Here is a 24,304-nt window from a genome sequence, read left to right on the forward strand (position 1 = left end):
GTAAAGTGTAATTTACAACACAACATTAAGTTTTTTTGTCGATTAAGATGCTGCAACAGAACTGTAGCCTATACATTTAAAACATGGCTGAAAAAATATCTTGGTTGTATGATATTCCTTAGAAATATTATTATTTTGAGAAGTAGTTTAGTATACAGTAGTGATATATTTCTGTCATAATTTCTTGAAATTAAACCAGACTTTTATTTTGACCGTTTGTCATGAAGATCTTTCAGTTTCAGTGTGTATTTGACAGTAGTTTTTCTCAAATGAAACGGTGACTCTCAGAGCAGCTCTGCAGGTCAAGTTGATGTTTTTACATCCTCATATATTGAGACAACAGATGCAGAAAACACTGTGAGCTTCACGTGTGTGTGAATATCAGACACAACTGCATATGAAGCAGCACAACTGTTTTAACATTGATAATAATAAGAAATGCTCATCTTTCTTGAGCAGTAAATCATCATATCAGAATGATTTCTGAAGGATCATGTGACACTAAAGTGGAGTAATGATGCTGAAAATTCAGCTTTGCATAACAGGAATAAATTACATTTTAAAATATATTAACATAAGCTTAGAAATACGTTTTTTTTTTTTTGTAGGCTAATAATATTTCACAATAATACAGTTTTTTTTTTTTATTGAATTCCTAAATGCAGTCATGGTGAACATAAGAGCCTTCTCTCAAAAACCCTCGGACATACCGTCAAGGTGTTCAACAGAAACCAGGAACTGATCCCATTTGCATGCCGTTTCTGTTTTCAGATAGAGGGAAATGTCCAGTCTGGATGAGGTGCCCTTCAAGATCCCTCTCGGCGTCCTTGAGGATGCAAAGGAAGAGGTGGAGCTCCTCACGGCTCCAGAAATCACTCTGCCCGACTACCTGAAGATACTGCAGGAAACTGAGGTCTGATACTTCCCGTCTCTAAACTGCATGTTTCTGAACTGATCTTATCAGGTGGCTTCAAAACACACACACTTTTAGCATCTTCAAACAATTGCAGTTATTCTTTTCCCAAGCCATTTTTGGGATTACTTTTAGCTAGTTGGTCCCAAGGTGATTTGAAAACCTCAGTACCTCACATTAACTATTAATGTTCCACTAATGTTTGACAGCCTGAAAGCATCCAAATACATTTTATTTTTCTTTTGGAAGACTATATCAACTGCAGTTTTCTCCTTGGGAGGAATAAACAAATACAAATTGCTGACATACAGTAGCAGCTCAGATCGTTTGCTCTTAAGGAGGATTGGGTGTGAAATGTTCTGTGATCCTGGACCACAAAATAAGTTGCACGGGTATATTAGCAATAGCCAACAATACATTTTATGGGTCAAAATGATCGATTTTTCATTTATGCCAAAAATCATAAGGATATTAAGTAAAGATCATGTTCCACGAAGATACATTTACTACCATAAATGTGTCAATAATGTATTTTTGTGAGTGGATATGCATTGCTTAGGGCTTCATTTGGACAACTTTAAAGGTGATTTTCTCAATATTTACATTTTTTTGCACTCTTAGATTCCAGATTTTATAATATCTCGGCCAAATATTGTCATATCCTAACATCAATGAAAAGCTTATTTATTCAGCTTTCAGATGATGTATAAATCTCAATTTCAAAAAAATGACCCTGTAATGACTGGTTTTGTGGTCCAGGGTCTCAAATTATTAAATCTTTGAATTTTGATTGTGTGAATTTTGTGATTGTGATTTTGTGAATCTCAAGACGAGAAACCTTAGATAACTACTTTTCTCCTGAGAAAAACTGCATCTGGAGCCTTCATTGTCTGTTCATTTCCTCGCATTGCCATCTTGTAGAAATGATTGAGATATTCAGATTAGGGCTGTCGCGATAACCGGAATATCGTAATACCGCGCTATTGACGAGCAAACCGCAGAGGACTGCAAAAACCACAGCAACCGCGATATTTACATGTTTTCCATTTTTTTGAAAGGTTATGTCCTTCTCGTTTTTACACTTCATGCATGGTTGGTAGGCTATGATTATTATTTTTTTTTTTTTTAAATGTTTGTGCTCACCAAAGCTGCATTTATTTTAAAAATAACTATTTAATTTATATTTGATTTTAAAATTTAATTTATTCTTGTGATCAAAGCTGAATTTTCAGCATCATTACTCCAGTCTTCAGTGTCACATGATCCTTCAGAAATCATTCTAATATGCTGATTTGCTGCTCAAGAAACATTTCTTAGTATTATTTGCAGTTGTACTGTTTAATATTTTTGTGGAAACCAAAACAGAAATGTCAAAAGAACATTTAATTGAAATAATAATCCTTTGTAACAGTCTTTACTGTCACCTTTGATCAATATTATGCATCCTTGCTGAATAAAAGTATTAATTTCTTTAAAAAAAATCAAATTGACCCCAAAATGTTTAAGGTAGTGTACTTTTTGAAGCCTGTACGGCATTAAAGATGTTCAGAACAGATGGAGATGAGGAAGCATCTGCGACTTCCATAAACTGCATTAGCCGCAATGTAATTTGCCAATAGCATCCAGTGATTGCAGCAGCCGTCGGCTTTGATGTGATTATCACTGAGTGCAGGCTGACACTAACAAGGTCATGGGAAAATACAAAGACACTTGGTGTAACCCATTCACATCTGTGATTACTCTCTAATTACACTGACATATAATTCATCCTGGAGGTGTGGACCGTATCAAAATAAAATACAGTATAATTCTATCTCTGACTACAAAAACTAAAACGAAGGGTGAAAAAAGTTCTTGGCTGTCTGCAATCTATGTAATATAGTTGTACTGTAGATCCGTTGGGATAAAATGCTGAAAATTCCTAAGGGTTTGTGTGTTACTGGTCAAGGTATTTGCAAAAAAACAAACATATTGCTGTCAAATGTTATCACAATCTAATCAGAAATAAGCTAATGTGAACCTTTTATGGCTATGTGCTGAACTTGAGTTTGTGTAAATTCTTAGTCATTTGTCCCACGTACTGTCCAAGAACAACATTGTGTACCTGCCTTGGAGCTCTGCACGCTTTATTTTGCATTAAGGATTTGAATGTGATGCAAATTGTTGTGTAATATTTGGCTGGTGTGTATACTTCTCTGTTGCACATCTGTTTTATGGTGCTGTATTATCCATAATGCTAATAATGGCAAATGTTGCTAATATTCCCATAGCAATACATTTAGATCATACTGTAGTAAATCATGGGGCTAATCTGTCCTGTTTTTATGCAGAATTATTTCTTATGTTGAACTAAAACGTGTATGCATTTATTTTTTTTTTTGTTGATGTTAGTGGTTTTTGACTTTATACTGACACCTAGTGGTCTGGATGCAGAATCACGCAAAAGCATGTTTGACATGTTTTGTGATGATGACAAATCAGGTCCTCATCGAAATTGGACACAAGTGATCCCATTGGCTCAAATTACTCTCTTTAGCATCTGATTACAATTCCTACAAAATCATGTTGTGATAAATGTTGTTTGAACTACACTATGATGACCATTAAAGGTGCAATATGTAAGATTTTTGCAGTAAAATATCCAAAAACCACTAGGACAGTGTTATATATTTTGTTCACTTGAGTACTTACAATATCCCAAATTTTTCCTACTATTTGTAAATCGTGAGAAAATTGCAATTTTAACCAAGGCTCCGGGACGTGTGAGGAGTCGCAGTCAATCACGTCATACCAGCGTTACCCTCGGTTTTATGTTATAGAAACCATGAAAACACCAAAGACGCTTTAATATATTACACGTTTTAATAGACAAGGGAACAACTGTTTTGATATATTTATAGACAGAAAACTAAATATTGTTCTATAGCTCAACGCGTTTAGTCTTATTGTTTAAATCTAATTTTCTTGATTTTTTGCGAGTCTCATGCTTTACCATGCCTCAGAGAAAAACACTGTTTTGTGAAGTAGCTAACATAGCATAATCAGATGCAGCTTTATTTTTAGTAACAGTAATACAGCATTTTCTCCATCATACAATATTTTTTAAAATGAATTACATGCCATTTATCAACACAAGCCGTCCAGCATTTAATCTGATATTGTAAAATGGATCTATCTTACTGCAGTCTGTAACAGAGTCTCACAGCAGCCGCCGAGCGAACGCACAGAGTAACGTTATAACATAATTTTCATCACTCTCAAATGTATCTAATATGATAAACAGAGGTGCGTTACCTCATACTCATGTCCGGAAAAGCACAAGCGGCGCCGGTGACTGTGGCATAATAAAAGTCCCGCTGCTTGTGAGGCCTGTGTTGATCAATCGCTCCAGCTCCTCGTTCAGCTCCACAACACTCGCTCCTGCTCTGCTTCACACTACAGTAACGTTAATAATCACATCCATGAACATGATTTCTTCCAGAGTCCTATCCCGATTATTCCCACTGTCCGTTGAGGTGGAGACCACATGTCCCAAGATTCTATACTCAAACTTGGTGTCATCAAGCTACGCCTTTTTTTTTTAATAGGCCTCTAGCGACCTCTAACGGACAGAAATCTTACATATTGCACCTTTAATGTCTGTATCAGTTAACTTATATACTAGCATAGCATACAGAGACCCAACTGACCAACTAGCAGTTAACCAAGGGGTAATCAGTCTTACTTTTCAGGTTGAAATTAAATCAATCTACGTTTTGACAGGGTTTCTGCGGGTTTTAAAGAAGACTTAAAGGTGCTAAAAAGGATGTTTTGTTTTATACATTTTTGCAATATTACTTGAAAGTGTCTTTACTAACTGATAAAAGACTATTTATTAGGTGCACTGAAAGGAATAATATCAATATACATCATCTGCACGAGGTAGGGCCTTAAAAACTCTCTGGCTTGTCAATCACTGCCATTACGTTCCTTGTGAGAGACGTGCGCGGATTGGCCCTTTTGGCCAATCATGGCAGTGATTGACAAGCCAGATGATCACACAAACGATTGGCTGATGTTTTTAAGGCCCTACCTCGTGCACAGATGATGTATATTAATATTATTCCTTTCAGTGCACCTAATAAATAGTCTTTTATCAGTTAATAAAGACACTTTCAAGTAATATTGCAAAAATGTATAAAACAAAAAATGTATAAAACAAAACATCCTCTATAGCACCTTTTAAGTTTATTTAATTATCATTGGATTAAAAGATAAATTAAATTAGTTTTATGCCTTCATTTGATTACCATAAAAATCAAAATACACAACACAGAATTTCTGATAGAAACAAAATATTTCATAGGGCCCTATTTTTGTAAACAAATTAATAAATTAAGTTGTTTTTATTAATTAATTTTGATTATTTAAATTTAATTAAAACATTTTAAAAGGAATACAGAAAAATTAAAACAATAAACTATAATACAAAACAAAAAAAATAAAACGGATTTATAGGGCCCTAAATTAAATTGCATACAATCTTCCTCAGGATTTTTGTTTTCCAGTACAAATATGTAAGCATCCTTAAATCAAGATACATTTACTTAAGATGCAAAATGAAGAAATTAAATCTTGTTATCTGAGAAATTTAACAAAATTTTGTGAGTTTATGCTTAAAACAAGAAAAAATATCTGTCAGTCGATATGAAAATTTCTTTTTCATTTGAATTAAGTTGATTTTTCTGAACCCATTGGCAGATATTTCTTCTTGTTTTAATCATAAAACTCAACTTTGGGTGCAAAGCTATTTAAAACTATAAGCTATTTTTTTATATATATAAAATGAATTAACAGTACATTAATGGAGATGTTGGAAATTACACTTTGATGTGTTGCTAATATTATTCATTGTGTGCTTCCTAGACATTGACATCTAGAACGTATTGACGTGTTATGCTCCCTTCAGTTTATTCCTGAAATGTTCTTAAATTGGTCTTAAAAATGTCTTTAAAAGGTCTTAAATTTGCCTTACCTTAAATGTACCCAAGAAACAAACAAAAAAAACGGACTAAAAATTAGATGACTAACTTGTAAGACTTGTCTAAGCAGTTCATGCAACGGGCCAATAGAGTAAGCAAAGGCCCATACGAAGCAACTAAAAGAATGTTTTTCTTTCAAAAGTGTGTTTATGATGTCTAGAATGATAATGTCATAAACATTTATAAAAAAAACCCCAAAAAAAACGTCAGAACAGGGTTGACATGTTCCCAGTTGGCTCCATTTTGATCTAGATTTGGCATGTAAACATTGCTTTAGACGTCATTGGATGACATAAATGTTAGTGTGAAACTCAAATCTAAAGATGTCTCTTTGTTTTTGTCGTTTTGATCTTTCAGTATGTGTTCAGCCTGGAGAACTGGGTTCTCACAGGTCTCCAGGGCGGTTATCCAACCCTCAATCCCCGCTCTTCCTGTGAGCTGACGGCGACATGTCCTCCGTACTGGATGATGTTCAGCAGTCCTCAGGAGAGCAGGTTAGCCAGCCGCTGGAGCAGTGACTTCTGGGAACCCAACCCACGTCCCCGCAGCCGCAGCTTAAACGCGGCCCATTACCGCGCAATGAACGGCCGGGTCAAATTCACCATTTCTGACTCTGAAGATGAAGACTTTGCGGAAGAAGATGGGGCCGCTCTCGGTGAGGGCGAAGCACAGCCCAAACGATCGGCTTTGACAAGACAAGGACCAGGGCTGAAAGACTTGCACAGTTGTGGATCATCAAACTTCCTCAACCTGCCTTGCAGCCTCTCCGCACAGTGTCAGGGGAACGTCCGACAGTCTTCCCTCTGCAGGCTGAACTCATCCCGAAAGAACTTCCAGAGGAGTCAGAGTTCTGCTGGCTGTTCTGATACATCTCCTGGAATCTCCACTAACTGCCTGCCATCTGAATGCATCAGCAGACCTGCCCCAACGGTACAACATCTTCAACTTAAATAGGGGCCTATTATGCCCCATATTATGTTTTTGGGGTCTACTAGAACAGGTTTTCATGCTTGAATGCCTTAAAACATCTTATTTTTCACATATTTTGCATTGTTGCAGCACCTCTCTTCCCAGTCTGTCAGTAACGCTCTTAACTGCATTGGTGGCAGTTGTTCTACGATCTGCTTAGGCTTTACGATGCATTTGGGAAACGCAGCTCTGTTTAGTTCCGGTCTCTATTAAGCCCCTCTTTCCGCATGTTCTGATTGGTCGGATGGATCAGTGTGTTGTGATTGGCTTCGAGTGTGTGCGAATTTCACACCCATAAACCCATTAGTTCTGGGGTGTTTTTGGACATGGCAACAACATGCTTAATGCAACTCAACCTGGCATCACCCTCTTTATTTTACGTATGTCTTATTGAAATAAGGAATATTTTGATGTGTACATTCCTGGAAGAAAACTTAAGACTACAATGGAGGTGTTTTAGGGAGTTCAGAAACGGTGACACTGATATAGAGAAGAACTTTGTGCTTTGTTTGACCTTTTTCATGCTCTGACAGCAACATTACACACTAAAGAAAATGTAAAAAAGCATAATAGGTTCTCTTTAAAGTGTTAGTTCACCCAAAAAAGTTATTAAAGACATCGGGCCCTATTTTAATGATCTAAGCACATGGTCACATCATAGGCGCCGATCCCGTGCTCGGGGGCTGGAGCACCCACAGAAAAATACGAGATATTCTCCATTGATTTTAACCAATAGAAAATCAATTGTAGCTTTCAGACAAGATCTTCACCCTTTTAATAGTTTATTTAAGGCCGTTTCTATGCCGATATTTTAATGGCAAACGTGGAGAGCACATCCAAGTGATGCACGCGAGCACAAATGGCTCTGCTCTCGATCAGATACATGCACGCGCTCCAACTCAAACTTTCCTTGCATCAGATATCAGCGAGAGCATGACTCGTGACAACACTTGTGAAAAGAATGTGCTTTTGGGTCGAAATTGTCATATTGCTGCACGGATATAATGCAAATAAAACATCAAGCTGACGTTGATTTGAGTTAAATAAGAAGCGAGCTAGCGCTGAAACGTGTTGTTTTTTAAATCATGCGTTGTGGCTCATTTAAGTTAGTCTTCTGACATACGCATCAATCTATTGCTTGACTCTTCTTTCCAGGGAAATCACTAACAAAATGCACACAGACATGTCCCTGCTCTTGATATACAAATATTAATTAACTTCTTTGAACTTTATGAAGAAAAAAAACGATATGATGGCAGATTCAAACCACTGATAATTAGAGACCTGGCTGGACCTTTGATTCTATTAACAGTTTTTACCACTAGACTACTAAGCGTGAATCTATCTGCAATATAATGAATGTAATTGAAAAAATGGTCTAAAAGGGTTGTACTTATTAGTCTCTTAATGAGTCATGGGTGTGTTTTGGGTGTAACATGTAATAATCCAATTGCAATTGCGGTGTGTCCCTGTGTGTGTAATAAGCAGAGTGCATACAGGTGCATATTACTAAAGCACACTTTAAAAAACAAAAAAAACAAATTCTGCGACTTTAGACCAGGTTTCAGTTGGTCAATGGAGCAGTTGTTTTCAGTTGCATTAAAATAGCAACACGCCAACAATGCACCTGAACATACCTTGTTTTCTGACCAGCACGCCCATGGACACATAAATGGGTGCAAATGCATTTGCTGTTTAAACACCGTGGCACTAGACATGGAAATAATAACTGAGCCAGGCTGAAACTAGCAAAAAACACTTGCGTTTTGCCTGGCGTCGCATTGTGCCAGGTGTATGATAGGGCCAATTCATCAAAGTAATCCATGTGACTCCAGTGGTTTAACTTCAATTTTATGAAGCGACACAAGTGCTTTGTTTGCACAAAAAAAACCCATAAATTACCACTTTAATTACGAAATAATAATCTCCGACGCACATTCATGCAACAACGCCTGCTCTCGCATCAACACAACACGCATGCGCTGTGGTGATCTCCTGAACGCTTGTTGGAGATTAATATTTTGTAAATAAAGTGGTAAATTATGTTTTTTATTTGCGAAACCAAAGCACTTCGGACAACAGTTTAAGAGTACGCTTCATAAAATTGAGGTTAAACCACTTGGATTACTTTAATAACTTTCTGGGGCTTGAAAGTGATAGTTGCATTGGATCTCTATGGAGGGACAGAAAGCTCTCAGATTTCATCAAAAATATCTTACTTTGTGTTCTGAAGATGAACGAAAGTCTTCTGAGTTTGGAATGACATGAGGGTGAGTAATTAATGACAGAAATTTCATTTTTAGGTGAACTAACCCTTTAAACCGCCCTTCACCTGGATATTTACTGCCACTTTAGACCTGCTGCCACTTGCTAACATCCTCAGATCTGGCAGTCCTCCTACAAGTCTGCACTTTGGTTATAAAATGGGTCAATGGTGCATAGTTAATGCAAAGGGAAAGCTTGTGAGCACCCTTTTTGAAACCTAAATTTACATGTGGACTTGTAGACTTCACAGATGCACATGATTAAATGTCACAAGACCATAAATCAAGTATACAATTTGAGACCTTAGCCATAGTATTAAAGGCAGAAATACACTACATGATTTTTGCCCAGATTTCTATTCCCAATTAAACAGCTTGCAGTGACTTTAAAATTAACTCAACTGTCTGTCAGGGGGAAAGGGGCTTCTCTTAAAGTTGCGATTGGCTTTGCAAATTCAAGCGACAGAAGTTTGATCAATCAATGACAAAAACATATGGATACATCATACTCTCAGCGTATAGATTTTACTACAAGCCGATGCATAGTAGAGTACCAAGAGCAATGAAATAAAAACAGGAACATGGTTCATCTAGATGCCAAAAGGTGTGGTTCAAATTACCTCAAATGTCAGGTCATTAGTGGCTCTGAAACAATAAACACTTTAAATAAACGACACTCCCCTTTACTGGACTTGTTTGGGTAAGTTTTGATGTACTCGAAATTACAGCTTGTACCCTTTAGGGCTATAAATACAGACCATCCCACACAGACAACTTGTTTCATTAATCTATTTGCAAAACATTTTGTATGTCTTTGAAGAAGACCTTTTCTTAGTTGCCATTTCACTCAAGTTTTTAATAGTTCAGAGCACAAAATAAGAGTTGTCCTTACAAGGAAAATGTTGACCCTACTATAAATGGCTTTGGTTTTAACTGACATGCCTACAATAAGTCCAGAAAGGTATTTTAATTCACTTGAGCAAGAGATATCAGAGTCCTTCTGGTGATCCAGAAGCATTTAACCAGTTTGCACCTCTTTCCATACGGATTCATTGAAAATCCTGTGTTAAAGGGATAGTTCACCCAAAACTGATTTATTCACCCTCAAGCCATCCTAGGTGTATATGACTTTCTTCTTTCAGACAAACTCTATCAGAGATATATTAATAAATATCCTGGCTCTTCCAAGTTTTATAATGGGAGTGAATGGGGCTCAAGATTTTGAAGCCCAAAAAAAGTGCATACATTCATCATAAAAGTAATCCATATGACTCCAGGGGGTTAATAAATGCCTTCTGGAGAGAAGTGATGGGTTTTTGTAAGAAAAATATCCATATTTATAACTTTATAACTAGCTTCCTTTAACGGCTGTACTCGAGTGACCTCTGACCCGACACATGATGTATTGACGAACGTGAAAGCACAGAGAATAGAGCAAAACATAACACTAGTCACGAATAAGAAGTCTAAAACAAGAATTTTTAAAGAGAAATGTTGCATAATCTGAGAATATTTGTTTGTGGACATTTTGCTTTCTTTTTCTGTGAGAAAAGTTTACATGGATTTTCAGTTCTTTTTTTTTTTGGCGCGCTCAAGTTCACAGAGAGAGACGGCAGAAAGCGCACTCTGTTTGCTTTCATTATTTTACAAAAGCACAAGGTTTTGTTGTTATTGAGAGTCCACACAAATAAAAGTAGACTCTTCACAGATTCAAAAGATGTATCTGTATGACCAAAAGTGATGAGTGTTTTAAGTGCATTTACATTGTAGAGCTTCAGTGTTTTCTTCCGAATGGCAGCTCAGTATTGGCCGGCTCTGGTCACGTGAGCAGCACAAAGCATTCGTGTGTGATGCTGGCCAATACTGAGCCTGCATTCGGATGTAAACACAGAAGCTCTGCAACGTAAATAGCTTAGGAGAATGACAGGGGAAAGACAAAAAATAATTTTGTTTTTGGGAAAAAAAAAATTATTCTCGTCTCTTCATGACATTAAGGTTGAACCACTGCAGTCACATGGACTATTTTAACTAGTTTTTACTACTTTTCTGGACCTTGAATGAAAATCACTTTAAAGGAACACTCCTTTTCCAACTCCCCTAGAGTTAAACAGTTTAGTTTTAGCTTTTTCGAATCCATTCAGCCGATCTCCGGGTCTGATGGTACCACTTTTAGCATAGCTTAGCATAGTTCATTGAATCCGATTAGACCGTTAGCATCTTACTCAAAAATGACCAAAGAGTTTCAATATTTTTCCCATTTAAAACTTGACTCTTCTGTAGTTACGTCGTGTACTAAGACCGACTATATCTGGCGTAATAATCGAGGAACTTTGCTGCTGTACCATGAGTGCAGCAGGCGCAATGATATTACACAGCGCCTCTCACAAATGTCTCCAAGGCACGCTCCCTGTGCAAGCAGGGGGTCACAGGCGCTGCGCAATATCACCCATGGTACGGCAGTGTAAAAAGGAGATCGGCTGAATAGATTTGAAAACTGTTTAACTCTATAGGGGAGTTGGAAAATGAGCCTATTTTCAAAAAAGTGGAGGGTTCCTTTAACAATCTGTCCGTCACAGACTACATGACTTTGCCACTTCCTGTGGATTTTTTTTTCTGCGACTAATACAATTTTGGTCAACTAAAACCCCGGGTATAGTTCGGCCGGACACCCCGTCCGGACGGTGCGTGTGCAACAGCGCATGCTCAAGCAGAAAAGAAGAGTCCACTAGGTGACAATACGCACAGTACTGAGCACAATGTGCAGTGCATGCCTTCTCCATCGTTTTTGATTCCTGTTCTCTTGGTGTATCTTCTGAACTATGTTGCAATGGTGGCTGAACTATTTGCACTATTTTTCTTCTCCGATCCTGCCCAGCGAATGTCCGGTTGTCTGGTAATAGGATAGAAAAAAAATGCACTGCGCATTTGTCGAACTGCGCGCATTCTTGGTTTAGTATACGGGCGCGGAAAGCGAAGAGTACCCGGGGCTTAAAGGTGCTAAAAAGGATGTTTTGTTTTATATATTTTTGCAATATTACTTGAAACTGTCTTTACTAACTGATAAAAGACTATTTATTAGGTGCACTGAAAGGAATAATATCAATATACATCATCTGTGCACGAGGTAGGGCCTTAAAAACATCAGCCAATCGTTTACGAGATCATCGTGTAAACGATTGGCCCTCTGGCTTGTCAATCACTGCCATTACATTCCTTGTGAGAGACCTGCGCGCTTCAGTAACTTTCCACACTCCACAGGCGCCGCATGCGATGTTTTTGTCAGGAGACAGGAGTAACAACTGCAGATTATGAGTTACCTTCGGTGAGTCCGACATAATGAATCCACTAACACGACACAGCGAATGCCGGTGGTAAACACTCGTGTTCCAATACTTGTGCACGAGTTTTGGGAGGCGTTCCCTCGAAATGAGCTGTGAAGGAGGGGGGCTGTTCTTACGCATGCGCTCATTTAAAAAACTCACTAACAGTCTTTGGTTTCTCAGTCGATGAAAAGATCCTCTTTATCACCTTTAAGCCTCTTCTTCGGTTAGTCGACTAGTAGGGGGCAGAACTAAAAAAATCATCGCTTCTCTTCAAAAGGCCTTTATTAACTCCCTGGAGCCGGATGGATTACTTTTATGATGGATGGATGCGCTTCAAAATCTCAGTTACTATTCACTTCCATTATAAAGCTTGATTTTTTTAATACAACTCTGATTGTGTTTGTCTGAAAGAAGATAGTCATGTACACCTAGGATGGCTTGAGGGCGAGTAAATTATGAGATAATTTTTATTTTTGGCTGAACTATCCCAAAATACTGCGAGGCATTTTGTTGCTCCTCAAGAAATGACCGTCTGAGCATCTCCATTCATTCAGATATTAGACATGAATGACTTCCCAAAAGTACTTCTGTGGGGGGTCTTTTGGTGCACATTTCTTCAATGTCTCAGAAGATGAACTAGCTAATAATAGCGAGTGCTAAGCCTTTTCTTGGAATCTTCCCAAGCTGCAACAAATTCGTCTGGATTAGTGAGTGGAAGTGCTCGGGAAATTTCTTTCTCAGCAAAGCTGCGATTCAAGGTTACGCCTTTGACAGTCTAATCCAACATGTTATTAATGCCCATGACATCATCTCCTGCTAGACTGTGCTCAACTGGGCAGGGGGCTTAGTTGATTTTTTATTTTTTTTACATTAACCGTAAAAGAATTAAATGCATTTTCCAGAAGTTTCCTGGCTTTTGCTGATTTTTTTTATTCCATGGTTAGATATTTCTTCCACGCTTTATTTAATTGTTATGTCTCTGTAGCTCAGCTGGCAGAGAACGCATTACTAAAACAAAGGTCATGGGTTTGAGTCCTAAGGAATACACATACTCTTAAAATGGATACCTTGAATACACTAATGTTTTCAGAATGTGTTGTTTTTAAGTCTGGTTGAAACCTTGCACCAACAATAGTGTGTTTATCATTCTAGATTTTCTTAGTATTGTGTTTCCTGCCCTCATCTCTCAAGGGTACTGTGACCATGAGGCACTGTTGTTGTTTTTTCCAGGCCCAGGGTTCATCCTCCCCCTTGGCCCCATCACGGCCACTCAATTCCCACGCTGCCGTCCTGGACTCTTCTGTCGAGCTTCTCTCCGCTCTCAGCCCAGAGGAGAGGGAGCTGCTGGCGGCCGTGACCGATCAGGGCTACCCTCTCCGTACGGCCATCATCGCCCTCCAGAAAACTGGCCAGCAAAGTCCCGAGCAGGTCAGTTGGATTCACTGTGAAATATGAGCTGGGATTCATTTGGGTGTCGAGATGCAATGCTGAGATTCTCTCCACCATCATTGCTGTATCGCAGGGGAAGGTCAATGAAGTGCATGCTGGGTCGAACATGCACCAGTTGGACACACCGACCACATTTATTTGAAATAACTTTTGCTGCTAGTAACACTTCACAATAAGGGTTCATTAGTTAACTACATTAGATAACATGAATTAAGAATGAACAATAATTCTACAGCATTTATTAATCTTACTTAATGTTAATTTCAACATTTACTAATACATTATTAAAATCAAATGTTGTATTTGTTAACTTAAGTTAATGCACTGTGAACTAACAAAAACAATGAACAGCTGGATTATTATTAATAAATATTAATAAATACTGTAACAAATGAATTGCTCATTTTTAGTTTGTTACTTAATACATTAATGTTAATAAATGAACCTTATTGTAAAGTGTTACCTTGTTTAATAATCTTTATGCATAAATGCTTGAAATTAGTTTTGTATGTCAATATAAATTGAGCCCATTGGTTTGAAATGCTTTATAAAACAAATCTTTTTTTGTTAATTGAAATAAATCTGAAATAAAATAAAATATATAGGTGGAAAACTTAATAAAAATGAAAGTTTGAAATTTTGCCTTGGCAAATAACTAAAATAAAATCAGTTGAAGCACTAAAATGACTAAAATTAAAACTAAAATAAAATTAAAGCTAAATAGAAATAACAAATAAAAACTATAATGCACATAAAATGAAAACTGAAAATATCAGAATAAAAGATATTTAAATTTAATAATAAATACAATAATAGTATATAAATTAAAATGTATTAATTGGAGGAAGAAGCAATTAACAACTTGGTTTAGTGAAAGTCTGAAGTGTGCATAGTTTGATGAAAGAGCTGAAATATAATATTTTTTCATTAAAATTTTGACTGTATATGTCACTATATAAGTGTGACCCTGGAACACAAAACCAGACATAAGTCTTAGCAATAGCCAACAATACATAGTATGGGTCAAAATGATCGATTTTTCTTTTATGCCTAAAATCATTAGGATATTAAGTAAAGATAATGTTCCATGAAGAGATTTTGTAAATTTCCTACCGTAAATATATCAAAAATGTATTTTGTGAGTGGATATGCATTGCTAAGGACTTCATTTGGACAACTTTAAAGGTGATTTTCTCAATATTTTGATTTTTTTTTTTACACACTCAGATTCCAGATTTTTTTCAAATTGACTCTTATGACTGGTTTTGTGGTCCAGGGTCACAATTGTCATACTTCCATTCATGTTATTTTATAGTTTTGATGGCTTTTATATTACTCCAGCATGAATATACCGTGTATTATTCAGCCCATACATATCTCTTAGATGTTTATGGTGGTGTAATTCAGCTAATAGACTTAAATAAAAGATTTTTTTGTGCCACTCACATCTGGATCATTATATTAAATTCTATGATTTGAGTTCATAACAAGTTTCATAACATAATGTCTATGAAGGCAGTTGTCCATCCAGGTCAATGAAGAAGGTCTGGTTGAAAATCACCTGCTCCATCAGATATTACTGATTTGGACAATCTTAAGTAATGTCAGAAATCATCACTCACAATCCCTGTGTGCTTCAGTTTCAGCTCTGTGTCACAGCAAAACATCTGTTTCCATCCACTTTTATCTGATTCTGGTTAAAAATCAACAAAAATAGACCCCAGATCCCCCTGAAGTTTCCATAATGTGCTGCTAGTATCGTTCTCAGCATTACAAAGGTTCCCTCAGGAGAACGCTTGAGTCATGAAGTCATAATCATTAGCATGAAGCCACTGTCATTAACTTTGCTGGGCATTGTGGGAAAATTACGTTGAAGTTTATTCAAAAGGGGCCATGAGAATACACTACCAGTAAATCAGCACTTGAGGGCTGGACGGTGGCAGATAAACACAACCTGAGGAGTTTGCTCTAGAGACATTAAAAGATGCTCAGCTCTTGATTGGGTAGATTTTCAGTACTCATCCAATAATTGTACCATACAAATTCAATATTTGCATGACATCTTGTCTAAGATGCCTTCATTCATTTTTGACTGCATATGATATCTGATTGGTAGATGTCTTAATTAATAATTATTAAATAATAATAAAGAAATGTATTAATTTGTAATTTTTTTTAATTATAGTTAATTTTTAATATTAAAGTTAATTTAATATTTAATAATATTTTTTTTATTAATAAGTTTAACCTTCTGGTGTTGTTTACGGAAGAGGATTAGGGCCAAGCAATCATAAAAAAATCAAACCATCTCGAGATTAAAGTTGTTAAATTTCGAGAAAAAAGTCTAGATAAAATGTTGAGAATAAACTCGTTAAATACCGAGAAAAAACTTGCTAAATTTCGAGTAAAAAGTCGAGATAAAATGTTGAGAATAAAGTCATTAAATTACGAGAAAAAATTAATTTAATGAGTAATTTAATGACTTTATTCTCAACATTTTATTTTGACTTTTTTCTCTAAATTTAACAACTTTAATCTCGAGATGGTTTTATTTTTTTATTATTGCTTGGCCCTAATCCTCTTCCGTAGTTGTTTGGTCATTTTAAACCAAAAAAAAAAAAAAAGTTTTGAAATAAAAATCACTATTTCATCAGAATGGTACGAAACTCTGTGACTTTTATGGCAGTCACTATGACCACAAGAAAACATGTGACGTTAAAAAAAAATTGTCTTAATTGTGCTGTTTGCGATCAAAAATGACCACCATAATACACAAAAATACGAGACTACAGAGATTTTTTTGTGTGTAAAATCTACAAATCATCCACGATGCAGAAAAAAGGGCACAGCAATAAGGGGTGACACTAAAATATCAAGAGTGCAAAACAGACACACTCCACCCCCACAGACACACATATAAACTGGTGTGACTGTAACACAAAGCAAGTTTTTGCAAATGTATTAAATGAAATCAAAAATTCAGCCACAATGCAGTAAACAAATGGACAGCAAGGAAGAGGTTACACTCTAAAACATTAAGATACAAAATAGACTCATCCACTCAAACACACACTCACATGAGCTGGTGTGGCTGTATCAATATGGCAAAATTGAGCCGGATGACTCAAATAAGAGGTTGAAATCAGGTTAATTAACCTCTGATAAAGTATTCCTGTTTTTTTTTTTTTTTTTTTGGTTACATTTGGTTACATTTTTGTTTCATTTTGATGTGCAACAAAATGTGTTTCTCTGTCTTCAGGTTTGACTAGTAAAATTAATGCAAAAACTGACACTTAAAATCAACATTTAAAAAACAGATCTAAACCTTTTAAAAAAAGTTGTTTTTGAGAATGTGTAAATATATATCCAAAACTAAAAAAAAAAACATGGCATTACAGAGGTTTTTCTTTTTTTACTCCCACCAGGTGGCAGTAATCTGCCTTCAAAAATTGGATTTAGGGTGTAAACTTGTCATGTTTGTTTTGATTAAAATGAACCCTGGTGCGATTGCTCTGTTAGTGAAGTTCATTTGAACGTGTGAACGCTGCCATCTGAACTCTGGTGCGCACCAAACAAGCGGACCCGCTGAAAAGATGGGTCTCGGTCCGCTTCCAAACGAACCCTGATGCGGTTCAAATGATATATGAAGGCAACACGGACCAAAGACATGTAAACCAACCAAAAACAGGAAGATGAGACCATAAAAAGGACAGAATCCTCACGCATACTGGTTTTTCTCATCATAGTCGCGAGTTTGTCCATCTCAGGCATCAGACGCACGTCTCCACGCAGCTGATCGTTTGTGTGTGTGACGGAGGGATTCCCGCTGCTGACTCCTTTTGACTCCTTTACACATTTTATAAGCTCTTCACGAATTCCCAGCTGCCGCATTTACCTCAACACACAGCATTGTTCTGTAAGTTCTTTCTCAAAATAGGCATATGTCATAAAATCTGACCAATCAGATTGTGAACGTGTCCCTGTGCCTTTAGGTGCGGTATCTTTTGGTTCTGTAATAAAATTGCCCTTCTGAACGCTAATCGGACCAGGACTATATATATATATTTTTTGGTCTGGACCAAACGAACCGAACTACAAGTGTGAATGCACCCTTAAAGCTATTATATATGAAATACTGCTTAATTAAAAAAAAAATATATTTTTTTAAATGTAATTTTTTATCCTAATTATAGCAAAAATATTAATTATTACATTATATGAAATTTAAAATACAAAAGAAAAAATATTATTGAACAAAAATATATTGCATTGATTTTACTGAAAATAAAAAAAGTTAAATTTCAGGTGTTGGGTCACTTTTGACCGCAAACAACACAAGTGTGATCCCCAATTGAACAATACCAGAGGGATAATAATAATAATGGTAATAATAGAAACTTTATAAGTTATTAATATTTATTTATGGTAAATGTCAATTTTTTCATGATTCCATTTCAACACTGAAAAAAAATTAATTATTTAAAATTAAAAATTGCTAGTAAATTTCACAAATAATTACAAGTAAACACATTGAATTAAACATGAAATTTTGAAGTAGAAAGACTGAAATAGTTTTTTTCTTGTAAAACACTCTAATAATTTTTTGATTTATTTATTTATTTACAACTTTGAAAAATCAAGGTGGTACCAAGTATTAAACATTGTAGTCATTAAATATTTACTTGGCTTTGTCCAAAACGTACTTTGTTCTAGATCATTAGATTGCTTGAAAGCCCTGAAACGATGTGACGTCATTGGCTGACTGGCCAGCGAAACTTGATGAATTTATATTTGGCTGTATCCTCAGTTGCCCAGTGACCCGCTCAGCACATCAGACAGCTGCTGTGAAGGATGATCAGATTTGAATCAGCAAAGCTCATCTTGTTACACAGATTAATCAGACCAGCCGGTCCTCCAACGCTGTTATCCACACGCTTCTCACGTTTCACGCCGCTCCACTTTCAGTCCACTCTGAACCTCACATCGAATCTTATCATGACTTATGATAGCACAGATTCAGCTAATGATCATTCATATTCAGTCCATATCTATGGTGACGTACTGTTGCGTCAACAGATAACCAGATCAGTGTATCTAATTACTTAGTGTTACAGGATAAACCAATCTTCCCTAAAAGTCCATTAGAACTTGGCCTTGTTTTCATTAAGTTTCGGAGAATCTCAGACGGCTTTTCTTCAGTCTCGTTCATATTGTTAAAGTGATCTATGTTACGTTGCTCTCAGACAAAATGATCGGATCCAGAACATGGAACATCTGTCCTTATAAGCCCTTAAGAACACAGTTCATTCTCTGTTAGTGTTTTCATGTTCATATACAATAGGATTTTTGCTTGTTCTCTTGCAGATCTTGAGTTATCTGGTGGCGTGTGATCGGTTATGTGAACTCGGCTACGATGAAGCTCAGGTTGAGGAAGCTCTTGAGATGTTTCAAAACTGTGAGACCAAGGTATGTATTGAGCCAATTCAATGCTTTGTTCCTCAGAACATATGTTACCATTGAAAAGTTTGGGGTCAGAAAGATTTTTACTTTTAAAATGATCAAAAATGACAGTACAGACTTTTATAAAAAAAAAATGTCTATTTTAAATGAATGCTGTTCTTTAGAAATTTTTATTCATTAAAGAATCCTGGAAAAAAATGTATCACAGATTCCACAAATTAAGCTGCACAATTGCTTATGATAATAATAATAATAATAATAATTTATATGCTTATAATTATAAATATAGCTGTAAGCAGCAATATAGGGCCAAGACCCTGAAGGAGCTATAGCACAGTATGGAGCAGGAAGAGTTTAAAAATACAATTTTGGACAAAATTTTGAAGGAGTAGTGAAAACCTGAATAGAGGAATCAGGTGAACTAAATTTCATTTTTCTAGAACAAAGGGTTCAAAAGTTATAACCTTTAGAAAGGTGAATTTTTGAACTCGTGGTGGCGCTATAGAGTTGGTCCTAGAGACTCCAAAATTGGTTCAATCACTATTCATGACCATCTCTATAATTGTGCCAAATTTCATCATTGTTTCATGTTCCGTTGATAGGGCTACCATAGACTTCCATTGGGGAAGAGTAATAATAAACTAAACCAACAATTACAATAGGGGCTTGGCCCCTAATAATTTATATGCTTATAAATATAGCTGTAAGCAGCAATACAGGGCTAAGGCCCTGAAGGGGCTGTAGTGCAATATGGAGCAGAGCAAAACCAGTTTAAAAATACAATTTTGGACAAAATTGGACAAATTTTAAAGGAGTAGCAAAAAAAATACTGTACTTTTCAAAATGGCTGCTACTGTAGTGGCCAGAGTCATAATGCCAGATGTTGATTGGTATCAGCATGAAGAGAGGAATCGGGTGAATTTTTCTAGAACAAAGTGTTCAAAAGTTATGATGACCTTTAGAAAAGTGAATTTTCAAGCTGGTGGTGGCGCTATAGAGTTGGTCCTTGAGACTCCAAAATTGGTTCAATCACTATTCATGACCATCTCTATAATTGTGCCAAATTTCATCATTGTCTCATGTTCCGTTGCTAGGGCTACCATAGACTCCCATTGGGGAGGAGTAATAATAAAGTAAACCAACAATTACAATAGGGGCTTGGCCCCTAATAATTTATATGCTTATAAATATAGCTGTAAGCAGCAATACAGGGCTAAGGCCCTGAAGGGGCTGTAGTGCAATATGGAGCAGGAAGAGCAAAACCAGTTTAAAAATAAAATTTTTGGACAAAATTGGACAAATTTTAAAGGAGTGGCAAAAAAAATACTGTACTTTTCAAAATGGGCGCTACTGTAGTGGCCAGAGTCATAATGCAAGATGTTGATTGGCATCAGCGTGAAGAGAGGAATCGGGTGAATTTTTCTAGAACAAAGTGTTCAAAAGTTATGATGACCTTTAGAAAAGTGAATATTTGAACTGGTGGTGGCGCTATAGAGTTGGTCCTAGAGACTCCAAAATTGGTCTGATCACTATTTATGACCATCTCTATAATTGTGCCAAATTTCATCATTGTCTCATGTTTCGTTGATAGGGCTACCATAGACTCCCATTTCGTAAGAATAATAAAAAGAAACCTAACAATTACAATAGGGGCTTGGCCCCTAATTATTCAACATTTATAATAATAACAATAATCAGAAATGTTTCTTGAGCAGCAAATCAGCATGTTAGAATGATTTCTGAAAGATCTTGTGATGCTGAATTTTCAGCTTTGATCACAGGAATAAAAGCTATTTTAAATTGTAATAATATTTCACGATGTTACCGTTTTTGCTGGTGAAAAGATGCTTCATTACAAAATCTTGTACATTGTAACGTTAATTGTTGTTTTTTTATTTTAGGCTGAGGAGTTCCTTCACCTTCTAGCTCAGTTTGATGAAATGGGCTTCCAGCAGAACGCCATTAAAGAGGTTCTTCTCGTGCATGAGAACCACCGAGAGCGAGCCCTGGAGGAACTCATGACCCGCGTGGCCTGATCCGGTGCATGATATGATGCAGTGAATTATAGCTGCGATCATGGTTTGTGCTGTTCACACAGCTCTTATAGCTGCTGCTTATTTATCATGTGCTGAGCTGTGTTTATTCATTGCGCATCCTAGACATGTGTTGAGGCCTTGGGGAGAAGCACAGTTTGACTGTCTACACCAGCGAATGACTCTAACAACACGCTTTTACAGTGTTTTCCATAGCAATCAAACTTTTGTTTTAATTAAATGTGCTTTATTTATAGAAATGTTAACCATGGGAAATAAATATTAATTAAATTAATTACCTTAATCTTTTATTTTAAATGTTTTTATTTTAAAATTATTTATTTACAGTATAGGACTGCACAATTTGGTCAAACAATACATGGTGCTTATTTTGGCATATTATATTAGGATTATTTGTAATTTGAAGGGCAATTTGATAAACTCGTAAGAAAACATCTCAGTGATAGAAATAAAACGGCAATAAAATAATTGTTTTTATATGATTATTTATCTATTTATACTCTAATTATTAAAAGTGAAGGCATATATACTATTGTAATTATACAATTGTACCTTAAAATAAAATGAATGTTTGATAATTGTAATTATTTTACAATCATTTTCAAGCGTTAAACTCTTGAGCTTTAAATTTAGTGGAAAACTGCAGAGAGACTTTTAAGTCTGTGTTTAGTTGACAATTTTTTTTGCTTCTCATTACTGATAAAATTCTAAAGACTTGTGTCAAATTGTCAAAACATATCAGACTAATTGGACTGGACCAATTTTATTGTAATAATCTCTCTAAGCCATATCATGATTTCAATTTTATTTCAATTGCAGCCTTATTTCAATTTTACATTTTATGATTTAATTCATTATTAGCTTTTCATCAACTCACGAACCTCCGTTTGGGAAACCCTTATATAATGTATATTACATCTGTTATGTACGTGTCAGGCAATGTGGATGTAATAAAACTGAAGTGGTTCAGTTCGTTCCAACAATGGCATCAGTAACCCAAGAACTTTGCATCTGAGTGACGGATTTGTACAGATTACCACTGTAAACAAAAAATGACAACTCAATATGAAATTTCAGTCAAATGTTTAGAAGAAAAACCAAATCTAAACAATAATACCCACATCTCATTGTTCTTGTTTCAGAAAAAAAAATCGAGTATTTGTGAAATCTGTGTGAGGTCAAGACATGCTTCCATCTGTTAGTTTCACTTTGGTATTTGTGAACAGTATTTTATGGCAATGTTCCTATAAAAAGTTACCTTCAACTGCCAGACATCATGAACGAATAGCGACGTCCTGCCAAGATCTATACATTCTGTTGTTTGGCTGCCAAAAGTTGGAAACAATGTTTTCATTGTGTGAACATGATTAGTTATCAGTGTGTCTTCAGGTTCTCATGTAATGAGTGGACCTTCTACAAGAGTTACGAAAGCATGCAGGAATGTCTGGATATAATTTGAGTGTTTGAACAGTCAAGAGTCTCAGCACAGTTACACTCCAACCAGTTTTTGAGGTCATAAATGATTGTATGAATAAAGTATCATTTGTGATGGTCGTGTTTCTCTTTTGCCTCCCAGCTTATCTTAAACTTTCTCTCACAGTCTTTAAGGTTCTGCACTCTTTCCTTGCGGCCTTGTCTGACCCTGGCGCTTCTGGTATGGATACACCAGGGATCGAGTTTTACAGATGGCTTGTTTGATATAAAAACAGGAAATGTTTCTATATTTTGGTCTTCTGTAACCATGGTAACATACACTTAAATGACCATCAGTCATGTGTAAAACAGTCATGATTAATTGGGTCTGTTTATTTACCATCAATCATATCACATTTGCCTCTAAATGGTCTGTGTTGTTCTGGCAGTGTGCAAGATATTGAATGTTAATCACAAAAATGAAGCATTAGTTAACTAATCAAATTAACTGATTTGATCAGCTCTTTTATTGAAAGAAAGAGGCTTTGTGGTACAAACAACTTTAGACAGATTGTAAGGATGGTGTTTGTTTTTCATATAGAATTTATACAGAATCAAAATACTGACGACAGCATTCATTTAATCCAAATATATATAAAGTTTGGGTTCAGATGTTTTTTTTAATACTTTTGAATGAAACTAATAATTTTATTCAGCAATGACCCATTAAATATATACGGAAGAGGATTAGGGCCAAGCAATAATAAAAAAATAAAACCATCTCGAGATTAAAGTTGTTAAATTTCGAGAAAAAAGTCGAGATAAAATGTTGAGAATAAACTCATTAAATTATGAAAAAAAGTCGTTAAATTATGAGAACAAATTCATTAAATTATGAGAACAAATTCGTTAAATTATGGTTCTCATAATTTAACAAATTTATTCTGGTAATTTAACAGCATTTTTCTCATAATTTAACGAATTTGTTCTCGTAATTTAACGACTTTTTTCTCGTAATTTAATGACTTTATTCTCAAATTTTTTCTTGAAATTTAACGAGTTTTATTCTCATAATTTAACGAGTTTATTCTCAACATTTTATCTCGACTTTATTCTTGAAATTTTACGAGTTTTTTCTTGTATTTCAATTAGTTTATTCTCAACATTTTATCCCGACCTTTTTCTCAAAATTTAATGAGTTTTTTCTCGTAATTTAACGAGTTTTTTCTCGTAATTTAACGAGTTTATTCTCAACATTTTATTTCAACTTTTTTCTCAAAATTTAACATGTTTTTTTCTCGTAATTTAACAAGTTTATTCTCAACATTTTATCTTGACTTTATTCTTGAAATTTAATGAGTTTTTTCTCGTAATTTAATGAGTTTATTCTCAACATTTTATTTCGACCTTTTTCTCTAAATTTAACGAGTTTTTTCTC

General features: G+C 35.6%; 1 protein-coding gene across 1 annotated transcript in view; it reads left to right on the forward strand.

Annotated features, from left to right (window-relative positions):
• The window catches only part of ubap1lb (ubiquitin associated protein 1-like b), a 28,308-nt gene extending 5,339 nt beyond the window's left edge, over positions 1–22,969 (forward strand). The window contains exons 3-7 of the mRNA XM_067400437.1: positions 772–913; positions 6,292–6,864; positions 13,721–13,918; positions 19,304–19,405; positions 21,301–22,969. Coding sequence (XP_067256538.1) covers positions 782–913; positions 6,292–6,864; positions 13,721–13,918; positions 19,304–19,405; positions 21,301–21,435 — 1,140 coding nt within the window. The 5' untranslated portion in view covers positions 772–781 and the 3' untranslated portion in view covers positions 21,436–22,969. The remainder of the gene's footprint in view (positions 1–771; positions 914–6,291; positions 6,865–13,720; positions 13,919–19,303; positions 19,406–21,300) is intronic.
• Positions 22,970–24,304: the final 1,335 nt, after the last annotated feature.

This window comes from Chanodichthys erythropterus, chromosome 11 (genome assembly GCF_024489055.1).
Source record: "Chanodichthys erythropterus isolate Z2021 chromosome 11, ASM2448905v1, whole genome shotgun sequence".
Classification (NCBI taxonomy): Eukaryota; Metazoa; Chordata; class Actinopteri; order Cypriniformes; family Xenocyprididae; genus Chanodichthys; species Chanodichthys erythropterus.